The sequence below is a fragment of the Pinus tabuliformis genome, chromosome 3_2 (assembly GCF_031772625.1).
Source record: "Pinus tabuliformis cultivar Carrire ecotype Pingquan chromosome 3_2, CPIR1, whole genome shotgun sequence".
Taxonomy (NCBI): Eukaryota; Viridiplantae; Streptophyta; class Pinopsida; order Pinales; family Pinaceae; genus Pinus; species Pinus tabuliformis.
In genome coordinates this window covers 899004917-899018694 of record NC_142302.1, presented here as the reverse complement: position 1 = coordinate 899018694, position 13778 = coordinate 899004917, and the positions used below count along the sequence as shown (strand labels likewise).

At 37.3% G+C, this 13778-nt stretch overlaps 1 protein-coding gene across 1 annotated transcript; it reads right to left on the bottom strand.

The window, feature by feature from the left end:
- Positions 1-4350: 4350 nt before the first annotated feature.
- On the bottom strand, positions 4351-4779 carry LOC149183517 (uncharacterized). Its single transcript, XM_089414965.1, has one exon. The coding sequence runs from the start codon at positions 4777-4779 to the stop codon at positions 4351-4353; it is 429 nt and encodes a 142-aa protein (XP_089271091.1).
- Positions 4780-13778: the final 8999 nt, after the last annotated feature.

Genomic DNA, 13778 nt, shown 5'->3' with positions numbered 1-13778 from the left:
CAAACTGAGATAATGTCTCTTTGGAAATATTTCAGTACAAAGACATGATAATTGTTCTTTGTGAATTCTGAAAGAATTTGAGCTAATGTCTTGTTTTGACATAGTCTAAAAGAAATAACTAATGATAAAATTGAAGTATTGAAGATCTACATTCATGGTATTGCTGACTTACATTGACAAGAGGTATGTGACATCACATGACATATTCATTGATGTTAGCCATCTCAAATCAAGCTTAAGTCTGGTTGAATTTTTCGTTGAAATAATTGATGTCTAGTATTCCTGAACGCCCTAAAGATATTGTCTTACATCTAAATCTCGAGAATTACTAAAGCATGTCACGAACCTTGAAAGAAAATTCGAAGTGACATATATTTGTTGGGGTTCTGTAAGAAGCAATATATTAACACCTTGCAAGATGCATTACATGTGCTAATGCTAAGAAAGACTCACCTTGATTGAAATTCCACTCAAGAAAGATGAGTGATTTACAAGAAGTTGATGCATGTAGGCTACTTGGGTTAAAAGGTTGTTTGACTAATTTGCTAGTAAAGCTCAAGTATGCATTGTCAATGGAACATGAAAGGAAAGATTACACATTACAAAATCTAATTTGTAAAAGCCTAGGGTTTGAAGTTAAAAACCCTAGCTAGACATTTGTAAATCCTAGTATGTAAAAAGGGTTTGAGTTTAGGGTAAAACCAAGGATGATTATTGACTGTTTAAAAAATCAATTCTAGGGTTTTGGATATTTGGATTTGTTAAACCCTATCAATATAAAATAGCTTAAATTACCTAGGATTTACCCTAGAAGTGAACGTTTCCATTGAAAGAAGAAACCTTGGGGGAATAACATCATGATGATGTGGATAAAGATGATAAGGTTGGAAGTGGATGCAAGAGGACTAAAGATCGAGAGGGCGTTGATATTTTCTCAAAATAAGTATTTTATATCTCTCTTATTTGATTATTACTATTGTTGTTGTTTTCTTATTTGTTAGTATATTGTCTTTCAATTCTTTGTTTGGTTCTAATTGTTCTTCCTTGGACTCTTAGTGAGGATTACAGGTACATAATGAAGGTTTCCAAGACATTGGTAGCAAGTGGAAGAACAAGATCAAATTTGTGGCAAGGGGAGATATTGAGAGATATTGTACCAAAACTATGCTCAAGAGGGAGAATTTATATCAACAATATGAAAGTATGCCTTGATCTATGCTGAAAACAAGTCAGTTGTGACTTCCAAGATGAAGTATAAAATATATGGAAATAAGTACAAAGCAAAGGATTATCCCAATAAGAGGGATAAGAACAAGAGGTTAGGTACACTTATATTAAAAAATTATTTATCTTTATGATTTATGTTGAATATTGCATCAAATGGATGTAGAGATTGGCTTCCCTGTTGAAAGAAGAAGTGTACATAAGAGCTACCTCACGCTTGTGAGGTACATGAATAAGTCTTACATTGTACGCAGAAAGAAGGCTTTGTACAGGCTTCTCAGATTTGATGCACTTGGATTGATGGATCGAGGTTGATCCTATATGATTTGTTGACAAAAGCTAGAAAATATCATGTGTCAAAGGGGGCAACATTGGACCAAAATAGGAAGCAGTGAAGGCTTTCTCGAGAACCCTTGCCTTAGATTCAGAGGGATTTTATCTTTGGATTTAAATCAAAGGATTTTGACTAGATAGTCTTTAACAACATCAGTGGTAGAGGAAGCAACTAGGTTTTCCATGGTAGGATTTTTTCCAGAAAGAATACCTAGTTAGGGTAGCCTGCAAGAAGTCAAGATGATGAATCAAGAGAAGGAAGCATATCAATATATGGTTTAGCCAAGGCATGTCGTTCAACATATGTTGGAGTACTAGCATGGTATAGATGGTCATGACACAATCGTTTATGGTCTGAGATATGACTCAAACAGTGATGTACAACTGCAAGGATATACAGATTCTGACTAGGCAAGGAGTGCAAATGATAGGAACAGTACTTCAGGAGGATGCTTCAGTTTGGGCTTTGATCCCATGATGAGTAGGAAGCAAATATTTGATGCACTTAGAAGTCAAGTATGTTGCAGCTTGAATGGCGATTTGTGAAGCAACATGGCTCCAACTTGCAAAATTGGTTAATTAGATGTAGGTGATAGCATGATGATAGGTCAAGGCACCTTTAGATATAGTACCAAGATATGGTACAGGAAGAGAGAAATATGGCTCCAGTATTATCAAGAAGATTGTCCTATGACATACTTGTCTCTCTCAGCAAGAGGGAATGATGAGACAACAACATCAAAGGATAGTCATTGTCCTATACCTCTCAATGAGAGAGAGTATTGATATGATAGCATCATGGACAAGCATTTTCCATGTGTCATATATGACCAAATTAGGGAGAATGGTCCAGCAGAGGACACTCATTCTTCTAGTGTCAAATATGTTGACCAGATTAGGAATAATGGTCCTAGAGGCCCAATATCACTTATTTGACTAGGTTCCATTCAACAATAGGCTCAAATTACTCTCTAGATAGGTTGAGTGAGTTCCTTTAGCATCATGGCCAAGAATGAGGCCTTTGGATTTGATTCCAAATTGCTCAAAAGAATTGAGTGTATCCCTAAGGTTTCACCACGAGTCACAATTATTGACCAGGATGATGGTGAACCAGGACTAGTCAATTTACCATGGGTCGAAGGCATTGACCAAAATCATGATGACTATTTGATGTTAAAGATGTACCATGTGTCACAATTGTTGACCATATTATAGTAACTTGTTGATGTTTTTTATTTACCATGTGTCATAATTGATGACCGGATTATGGTAATAGGTTGATGTTATTGATTTACAATGAGTCACAATTGTTGACCATATTATGCTAATTGGATGATGATGAGATGCTGACTAGATGATGATGGTGCCAGAGATGATAATGAGATGATGTTGATCACTGAATTACCTTATGTCAGAGATGCTAATAAGGTTGATGATGATTTATTATAACCTTTTCATAGAGAAATTTTTTCAACATGAGAACATCTATAGTCATTATGAATACCTCCATAATTAAGGAGTGTTGAATTTTGTAACTATGGTCGATTTTCATAATTATTATTTTACTCTTGATGTATTTGTGAGCATGTTCTTCATGCTAGAGTCAAAAAGAAAATATTAAAAGACATGTTCTTAGTGTTATTTGCAAAAAGAAAAAGAAAAATGTGGCTCCAAATTAGCCAAGTCGGCCCAACAAGTATTCAAGTCATATTAGCCCCCAATGGCACCCATTTAGCTAGCAAGAAGAGTATTTATAAGGAAATCCTTCCAAAGCATGAATTCAAATCTCTTATGTAGTGATATATCCTCCAAGGCATAAATAAATTCAAATCTGAGGCAGAACAAGGAATAGTATCGTTGGTGTTTGTGATGGATAGGTTGAGAAGGTGATCTCAAAAAGCATCCCTGTTATGACAGGGAGCATAAACATTGATAATTCTGAAGTCCAGGCCCAACTCCGAGGAGTATATATCCATACCAATAAAGCCAGCCCCCCAAGGATGAAAGAAGCTTAATCATGCGAGGGTTAATGCCAAGAGAAATTCCCCTAGATTGTCCACTGACATCCAAAGCATGGAAGGTACATCCTGATTTCAGGGTATTCATCACAGAAATGACCTACTCAGTTATTCCTAGGGTTTCTTGAAGATATATTATATCGATCTGCTCAAAATCCAGAAGTCTTTTGAGGGCTAATTTTTTGGCAGGGCTATCCAACCCTCTGCAATTGAAAGAGAGCCACTTCATGGGGGTGGTCGGGGGAGGGTGTCCGATGCTCTAAGAACCCTCTCCAATGTAGATTGCTTGCCCTGAGCCACGTCCACCCCTGCTTGGAATTAGGAATGCTGACCCCTAGGAGGCTTGGAGATCTTGGGGGGGGGGGATCAGGCCAATACCAGAGGGCTCAGAGGGGTGTTTCCCCCGAGAGCAAAGATTGTAGGGGTGAGAGTGACAGGAGGAGCCCAAAGCATTAGGAGAGGGAGGAGAATTGGACAACCCCATAATAGAAGGCGAGGTGGTAGTATAGGATGGGGGAGGGGGGTTCAGAGGGCAAGTAAGAGAAGTGGTGGATATGCATGCAATGGATGCAAATGAAACATGCAATTGTGGTGCAGAAGTAGATAACGATAAAGAAGATGCAGAGCAAAGAGGTGGAAAAATACCCACAGAAAGGGCGGCTGCAGCAGCTGCCCGAGATCTCGTCATGGGAGGTGAAGGAGTCTGGGGAGTGGCTGAAGAATTCATCTATGTAGAACTCCACCTCGGTGGCTTCAGACGAGAGGACTGAGGAGACTACTCCTTCGCGGGTGCTTGTGCCGCAGGGCCAACACCATCTGTGTCTTTGATGGGGGAGGAGGCAGCAGTGACCAATGGGCATTCTTTGTAGAGATGGTCAACCTTGTGACACCTCCTGCATCTGAATGACACCCCTTCATAATCTAGAATCTGAATGCGAGTGAATCTTTTCCACTGAAGAGTGATCTGCTCCTCCAGTCCTTCTCTGGTGTCTAGGTACACCAAGATGCAAGCCAATGATTTGTTTCCAGAGGTAATGAAAGATTTATCATAATCCAAAAATGTGCCCAATGAATTCCCAATGCGAGTGAAAATGTCCTCAGACCAAAAATGTAGTGGAAGTCCCGGGAGGCATACCCAAAGCGGCCCAACACCCAATTGTTCCTGCTCGGGGTCAAAGAGAGGGCTCCATCTCTTAAGCAGCATGGGTGCCAATTCTATGTGCCAGTACCGAGAGAGGACCCATGATGTATAATCCTCCCTTAGAAAGCTTAGAGAAAACCATCCATGAGCCAGAGTGGTAATAGACGAGAGTTCACTGAGGATGTTCCCCCAAATCTTAGTGACCCAAAGATGGAGTCAGGTGGCCAATTATGTCATTCCTCTGACCCTTCCCACCATAACCCTATTTGTTGTATCCACCACATCACCCATTTTTACTCCTTCGCTGAAACAGAGGGACAAGTCCTTGTGTAAGGCTTTGACACACTTTGTTCTTCTAGCCTTACTCGAACGAGGGGTCATCGAATGATCCTATAGGGGGTCCTGGGTATCTGAGGGAGCCTCTTGTGACCTAGGGTTAAGTGACCTAGGGTTTACGACCGGGGCAACGAAACAACCGGAGGAAAGGGAAGTCTACCTAGGTACAGCAAGAGAGGTCAGAACCGAGGATGAAGCCAGGTTGAGACGAAGGGGATTGATCCTAGATTCGATACCCCCAGTCGAGGGTTATGCATTATCAGATGGCAAGTGGGGTGGATTGGGGAGCGAAAGATTGAAAATAGGGGATGGAGAAATGCAGGATGTAAGAAATTGTAAGGTGGTCGGAGAGAATGAAGGACTATCGAGGACCGACGAAGAGATAGAAAGTGATGTAAATGATAGGTAGGGCACGGAGGTACTGGGGTCCGAGCGGACAAGCAACGGTCCCAACCACGGCGAAATTGAATGACCCGGGGACCCAGAAAACAACACATCCGGCTGAAAGCTAGGGTAAGTCCAAATGGGCTTGTATGGGAAAGGCTCCTCTGAATAGTCGATAACTTCCTCCTCCATCGCCAATAAAAACTGTAGCCTAAAACGAAACGGTAGAATGATCGTAGGGAGCGCTGACCACAGTTGATGGAGTATGCGGCAGACCGTCATGGTGAGGTCGCCATGCAGATCAGGGTAGGGAAGAGATAGCTGCAACAACAGTAGATAGAAACCCTAAGCCCTAGCCAAATTCTGTCTCTGCAGCTGATCGAAGCTCCATCGTCACCTGATGCCCAACTACCATCTGACACTTATATATATATATATATATATATAGATATATAGATATTAATTATACTAACTATATTGTATGTTTGTTTAATTATAAAGTAATTAACTAGTAATACTAGTTGCACAATATTAGTACTTAATATATATGCGATGGTATGAATATTTTTTGTTATGATGCTACCAATGCCTAATTTACAATCAATAATTACTTATATGAATTTGGTTATGAAAAGTTTTAAATTTATTTTTACTCTTAATATAGAATGTTCAATCTGGTTTTATAAATTCTACGAATAAATAATGTTTTTCTTATTTTAGTTATCTTTTTAACAAGGAACACTCTTTATTTGTGTGCATGATCATATTAAGTTTAACAAGTCATTTTGTATTTTCTAACTTTTCCGCCATGAACTAAACTACCATACAACACTTGTTTATATATATATATATATATATATATATATATATATATATATATATATATATATTATACGAACTATATTATATGTTTGTTTAATTATAAAATAGTTAATCAGTAATACCAGAATTAATATTATTGCACTGGGAGGCACTCTCTAGCCCATTATGGAAGAGATGTTGTAATGGCCTGTTTTGTTATATTATTGTTATGTTATGTTATTTGTCTCAATAAAATTGCATACAAATAAAAACAAAACAAAATTAAGAAAAAAAACATTTAAAGCAAAATTAAAATTAACACACACATATATTTTTTACACTATGGGAAAACCTATCATAACTCAGTTATTAAACCAAAAGTAAGGAAAACCATCTCTAGTTGTTATCAGCGAATGCATGTTGACTCATCATCATTATTCAAGGAAAAAACATGCCACCTGGAATGACCCGCTAGTGGTCCGTAAGAGGGCAAGCCTTCTCCTGCTAGATGCCTCTAGGTCTTGGGTCGTTGACATGTTTCCTTACATCCGATGAAAACAGGCTCTTAACAACAACAAAAAACACACACACACACACACACAATTTTACACCAGTTTTAGGGCATACTCGCATACTCTAGGGCACACACACACACACACACATATATAACCAACGTAGATCCATCTGAACTGTGGATTTATCAAGTGTCGAGAGATCAAATCTTTAAGGTACAAACTTTTCCTCTAAATTTTCACTCAGAAAAGAGGTTTTCATCTTAAGGGATTTGATCTCTCTCCGGGTTTGTTAGATCCATAGTTAAGATAGATCTACGCTAGTAATATAGAGTGATTTTTTTACATTTTAATATATATTTTTTTTCTCTGCAAATACTAAATTCTTAACTGTAAGGAAAAATATTTTTACATAGTGTCGAGGCCTCAGGAGACATAGTTTGAGAGCGCTCAACAGAATAGAACTGCCCTCTTACAAACAGAAGCTGGGGAGACCAGTTACAAAGATCAAGAAACCAGATGAAAGACATAGAGAGTGACATATTTAGCTGAGAAAGAGAACTGAGCCACAGAAACACAAAATCTATGCAAACCAGCACAATGTGTATCACCAAATCCCCAGCTAGAAGCCAAAAACAATAGGTCATGAGTGCTGAAACCTGACTATGAGCCTGAAACAGTAGTCGAAACAAAAAATAAAGAGGCAATCCCAGGTGGCGCTACCCCTCCTTTGCCTTGCCATGATTCTTCTCCTCAGCCAGACCTGCACCGCCAGTTCTCAAACTTTCATTGCCGCCCAAATCACTGCCAGGGATTGCCATGGAGTGGCTTGCTTCACCTTGAGTTCCTTCCTCAGCAACAGGTCCTGTATCTTCAAGGGGAGGAAGATTTTTGAGAAATTCCTCCTGTCCAGACTTCTCACTTTTCCAGTTTTCCAGGCTATCTTTGTCCATGGAATGCTCACTGCTTTGGGAAGGATCAGGAGCAATGCAGGCCAGAGGGGAGACCTGATTTTCCTCTTCCGAGAGAATAATGGTGATGTGAGCAGTAATAAGGGGTCTGTTCAAATTACTTTGAAATTTAAAGTGCGTGGTTTGGAAGGCACTGTTCGGAATAGGCTTACAACCAGAGCTCAAAGGTGGCACAGCTTCGTGGACGGGGGGGGATTGGTGGGCGCCGGATTAGTTTCCACAGCATGACCAGCCGAGGGATGCAGGCTACTGTCACAACGCCCCCTAGAACGATGCCTCTTACCCGAACGAACCATAATGACAGACAGGTGGTAGGACGCAGGGAGATTATAGACAACAGAGACGACAGAACAGAGACGGTTGAGGCAAAAGGGATGCCAAACAGAATTCCCAGAAAACACCCCAGACGACGACACAAAACAACCATTGCGTAAATCCAGAACAGGGGAGAGCTTACCCTTGGTAATGTTGGCCTGGAGCTCGCGGCGGTGAACCAAAATCAACCCATCACCAACAGCCTCCGCTAACCAGGTTCCGTTGCCGCGAGACTGAGCATAAGGCGTGATGAAAACGCTGAGGAACAACATGATTATAACTGAGAGAATGTTGCGTCGATTAGCGCGAGCCATTAATGCAGATCTGCTAACCGATCCTGCCTTAATACCTTCCTCCCGCTTGCATAAGGTTAAGTCTCAGGAAGCCACGCTGCCCTGCAGCTGGCAGTACCAGACTTTAATTCTTTGCATGAGATGCATTAAGGGTGATGGTGCCACCCGCATCCAGGGTTTTACATTTTAATAGTAATTTAATATTATATATTAATAGTTAATAATATATTATGGTTTATTATAAATACATATTATCAATCTAAACTAATTATGTCTAACTATATTAAATGTAGTCGTGTCACAAGAACATTTGAAATCTATCCACCAATAACATAATAGATAAATGAAATTTAATAATTCAAAAAATAAATAATATTTTGTTAAAGTAAAACAATATAATAAATGCAAAAGATTATAGTTAAAAATTTAATTAATACAAAGCTCAATTGACTAAATTGATTGTTATAGTCCTAGATTTAGGAGGGACTAATAATGACATTGCTTTAAAATTATAGTGATTAATTTCATTATGTAATGAAACTTAACATTTTACAGTGCATCCTATGCCTCTGCTCTCCATGAATCTAAGTGTCGTTAGACCAACATAGATCCATAATGATTATGAATCTACTAAGCATGAGCGCAAAACTTGAGGAAAGATTTGCACCCGAAGAGATTTGATTCCTCTTGGAACTTAGCAGAATTGAAATTAAGATGAATCTATGTTAGTTTTTAATAATATTATTTATATTTATATATTTTCACACACACACACTCACACACACACATATATATATATATATATATATTAAGATTTTTAATTTTAATTTTGCTAAAATCTTGATAATATATATAGTTACATATATATGCACTTATTTAAAAAATAAAGTTTTGAAATATAATGTTTATTAATATGAATTATTATTTTAATTTATATGGCAAAATGGATTCTAATCCCTCCCACAAAGTGTGCTCAAAGGTGGGATTTGTGCCACTTCCTCGATATGGGAGCAAGGGAATTAATAGGGGGTGGTAGTATAATCCTTATTTTGCACCCTGCATGTGCTAGGAAATTAAGCAAATGGTTGTGTGCAAAATTTGAGGAAAGATTTGCACCCGATGAGATTTCATTCATTTTGGAACTTGGTAGAATTGAAATTAAGATGACCCTATGTTAGTTTTTAATAATATTATTTGTATTTATATATTTCACATTTGTATATATATAAAGATTTTTAATTTTAATTTTGCTAAAATCTTAATAATATATATAGTTAGATATATATGCACTTGGTAATTTCTTTGTGATATGCATAGCACGTGCACACACACACACACACACACATATATAGAGAGAGAGAGAGATGCTTATTAATTAAATTTAAAAAATGAAGTTTTGAAATATAATGCTTATAAATATGAAAATTATTTTAATTTGTATGGTAAAATGGATTCTAATCCCCCCACAAAGTGTGCCCAAAGGTGGGATCCATGCTACCTCCTTGATATGGGATCAAGGGAATTAATAGGGGGTGGTAGTATAACCCTTAGTTTGCACCCTGCATGTGCTAAGGAAATTAAGCGAATGGTTGTGTGCAAGGTCAATATGTGTGAGGTTTCATTCATCATGGAGGTAGATGTGTGGAAGACTTGAGAAGCACATCTAGACTTACAATTCACCATCAAACCTGCTTCAAGCACAATTATGGAGATATCTATGATGATTAAGGAGAATTATGATACAAGGTGGTGGGGGAAACCAAAAAGTTAGGTTGGATATATAAACCGATCTCTTGCTTGCCGAAAACCTAAGTAGTACAAGTTGTTAATAAACATTTTTTTAATTTGATGCCTTCTGATCGTTTATCCTCTCCAATTAGATAGGGATTTTTAATGGTGTTTCCTTATTTCTGGGCTTTAGTTGTCATCGAGTGTTGGTTTGTCGGCTTGATGAAAGGTCTTAGGAAACAATTCCCCTGCTCACTGATTTTATCATGCCTCTAAGCTTAAAAGTGGATGTTCTCATGTTCGATTTCATTGCAACAAGGTCTAGGCTATGAGTGGTTTCGAGGTGTAGTATGGTGGTTCTTTCTCTATTTACATTCTAGTATTTTTCATGTTTTATTGTTTTTATTTCCTACATCCAACTCTGATTTATTGGGTTATGGTTTTTCTTCCTCTTTCTCAGCCTCCTAGTGGATTTCGGATTGATTTTCCAGTTTTCACCCTACCCCTGCACCCTCGACTCGAAATTCCTATAGGTTCTTTATTTTCGTTGTTTTTTAGTAAAAAAATCAAGGAAGGTCTTATAAACTAGAGAAGTCAAACTAGATTCCTTGCTTCAAGATGGACTCACACCTCTCGTTTGTTTCTTTGCTCCCCGTTTGGTTCTCTCTCTTGGGTTTTGGTCTGCGACTTCATACTTTTTGTCTTGGATTTTGTCTTCTATGCTTTCATTCTCCATTTAATATGGCATGCCACATGATCTCCTTTGATTACAGAGAAGGAAGAAGAGGCAAAAACACCCCTTCTATTTATCCCAAGGCTCATCAATCTTCATGGTTTCATGTTGTGGCAATGTTCTCTTTATGGTAGTCAATTTTAAATTTATTATTATTATTTGTTAAATGATATACTTGTAGCTTTTGTAATATGTAATGTTAAAATTTTGAACCTCTACTACTGATATGGCTTCCCAAGTGGTAAACTAGTAGCCCATGAAAAACTATTATTGATCTGTTATTGAATGTTAGTTTTTTTGTGCTAATTTCAATTACAGATTTATAAACACATGCTTGTTCATTGCTTCCTGTGCATAGGTTTCCTTAGGTTCTTTGGTGATTGTAAACAGGTAAATTTCATCAAGTTTAATGTGACATTCATGAGAAAAATAGCTTAAAAGAACAATGTTGAACAACAACAATAAAAAGTACAACAAATCATCAATTGAACACTTTAACACAATGTTTTGATGAAGGAGTTCACCCCTCCTGGGCTACATCTCCTTGTTCCAGCCTCCATGGCTTGAGCCTCTATATTATCTCAATATGGAAAAATGATGTTTACAAAACTCTACTGCTCCTAATACCTGCACCAATGTGTTTAGAATGTTGAAATTAGCTAGGAACACCTTTTCCTAAGCTCAATTTGGTCAAAAAATGTTCCAGTTATGGCTCAAACAATTTTTCCCTACAAATCCTCCTCCAAATCTGGAAGAACTCCAGTTAGGGCCGCTAAAGCTGGAGGAAGGCTTGAAAATAATGGAACCCGCCAAAATGACGCAGTTTTTAACTGCAAGTTTAATTAAATGTTAAATGGGTTTAATTATCCACTAATCCGTGATTAGCGCTATAACTACACAATTAGGGCTAACCGTAACCGTTGGAGGTTTATGCGGAGATCAAATGTGTTGTTAACCATCGTGGTTTCGTTGTGTTGTCCGTCGGTTGACATAACCGTTTGGTGTTAACTGTGGCACGTTCACATGGGGATGGTTGGCCCTCCCCTAATCTCCAACCCTCAATGTAACACAATTAAAATACATATGGAATGCGATAGGGTTAAGAACCATGTGGTAGCGTAGACGGTTAAGAGTTGTGGACTGTGTAGCAGAGGTCACGCGATCGAACACCAGCGCCTCCATAAAATTTTGTTCCTTTGCACCCGAGTCTGCCTAGGTCATTGGGAGGTGCCACGTGGCGGCCTATGGACTTGTCACATGGCATTCTCTCATTGGCCCAAAATTAACCAATGAAACTGCGCCAACACACCTACCACATCACCAAGCTGCAAGTAATCACACTATGACACTTTGCAAGCTCCACATCACCAAGCTGCAAGTAATCACACTATGACACTTTGCAAGCTCTAATTGATCTGTTGATCAAAGTTGACCCGGCCTAGTCACTTGCCACGTCAGTAGTACAAACTGTTGACTGTGCAATGATTGGGCATTTTTTTTTTTGCGAAATTTCGCCTATTTAGCAAAGCGAACAGAACTCAATAATTTCCTCATATGAACTCGGTTTTCAGTGAAATGAGTTGCGTTAGGATCGTTTTTCCGAGACGGACATGGTTCTTTAGGTTTCAAACCATTTTGAGAACTTTGATTTTTGAGCTAAATACTGAGCACCTGATCAGTTATGTACTTCTTTTTTAAATTAATAAAAAATACCTAACCTTAAAAAAAAATAAAAAATAAAATAAAATAAAATAAAAAAATAAAAAAAAAATTCTAACTTTTATATATATATATATATATATATTATGGTGTGAATGTGCATCATTATTATTTAAATTTATTTTAATGTCATATGCATATTATGATTTTTTGTTGTCGTAATTCTATTAATAAAAATAAAATTACAATATAACAGATTGAATTGAATCATTTATTATTTTTATTACCTTTTGAATTGATTCTACATTATTATTATTATATCTTTTAAATTTAACACTTCATATAATGTGCAAACCTTTCCTCATAATTTCCTCAAGATATCCTCCCTTTCATAAATTCCTTAATAATTTTGTGATTTCATTGGTTCAAATTGTTTGTTGAGATTTTAAATATATATTTGAGTCCACATGAAATATATCTTATATCTCTTTTTATTTTTAATTGAATCGACATTATTATTATTAATAGTAAAACTAACAATTCAATGTGAATATCTCTCCCATATTAGGTTGTAGAGCGCCTCTTAGTGCAAAAATCTAATTCAATAAGTAAAACATTGAAAAAAAAACAAACAAACTCGATATGATAACCTTAACATGTGGCAACCAAACTTATACATTTCCTATAAAAGTTATTAGTACAATTACCATTGCATTATAGTAACAATGGAATAGGTAAATCTTTAAGGAGTGGTTTAAGTTATTTCTCTATTAGACATAGTTATAACATTTTAGGCTAAGACTACATAATCAAGTATATTCGGATTTAGTTAAATAAATTTTCCACTATTTTATTTATAAGGAATCTAATTACATTGAAGTTGAAAAATATTTCATTGATTCAACAAATTTTCAATACTAAAAGATTTGTACCTTCCCATCATTAACTTTGCAATGCCAACCTATGAAACTAGATCACATGCAATAATAAATTCATACATTGAAGGAGGACAATTCAATTATCACATATATAATTATGAAGATCCTCTTCATTCTCCTTATCGTGATTGTTCTTACAGTTAGAATGATTAGGGAGGCCCTGTTCTAACTCTTATTCTGATTTTTCTGGGGTGGCCATGTGTGTTTGCACTTACTAGACGCCATCCTCATCTCTCGAGCATTTTGTGACTGTTGCTCCCCCGGTGGTTTCACGTACTTCTTTCCAAGAGTGATATGTAAGTGATGCTTGCTCGTGGTTCCACTGTGTATGTGGTCCATGGTGTGGTAGTGGGGGTAGTGTTGGGTAGTCGTGCGAGTGTTGTTGGTGGCGA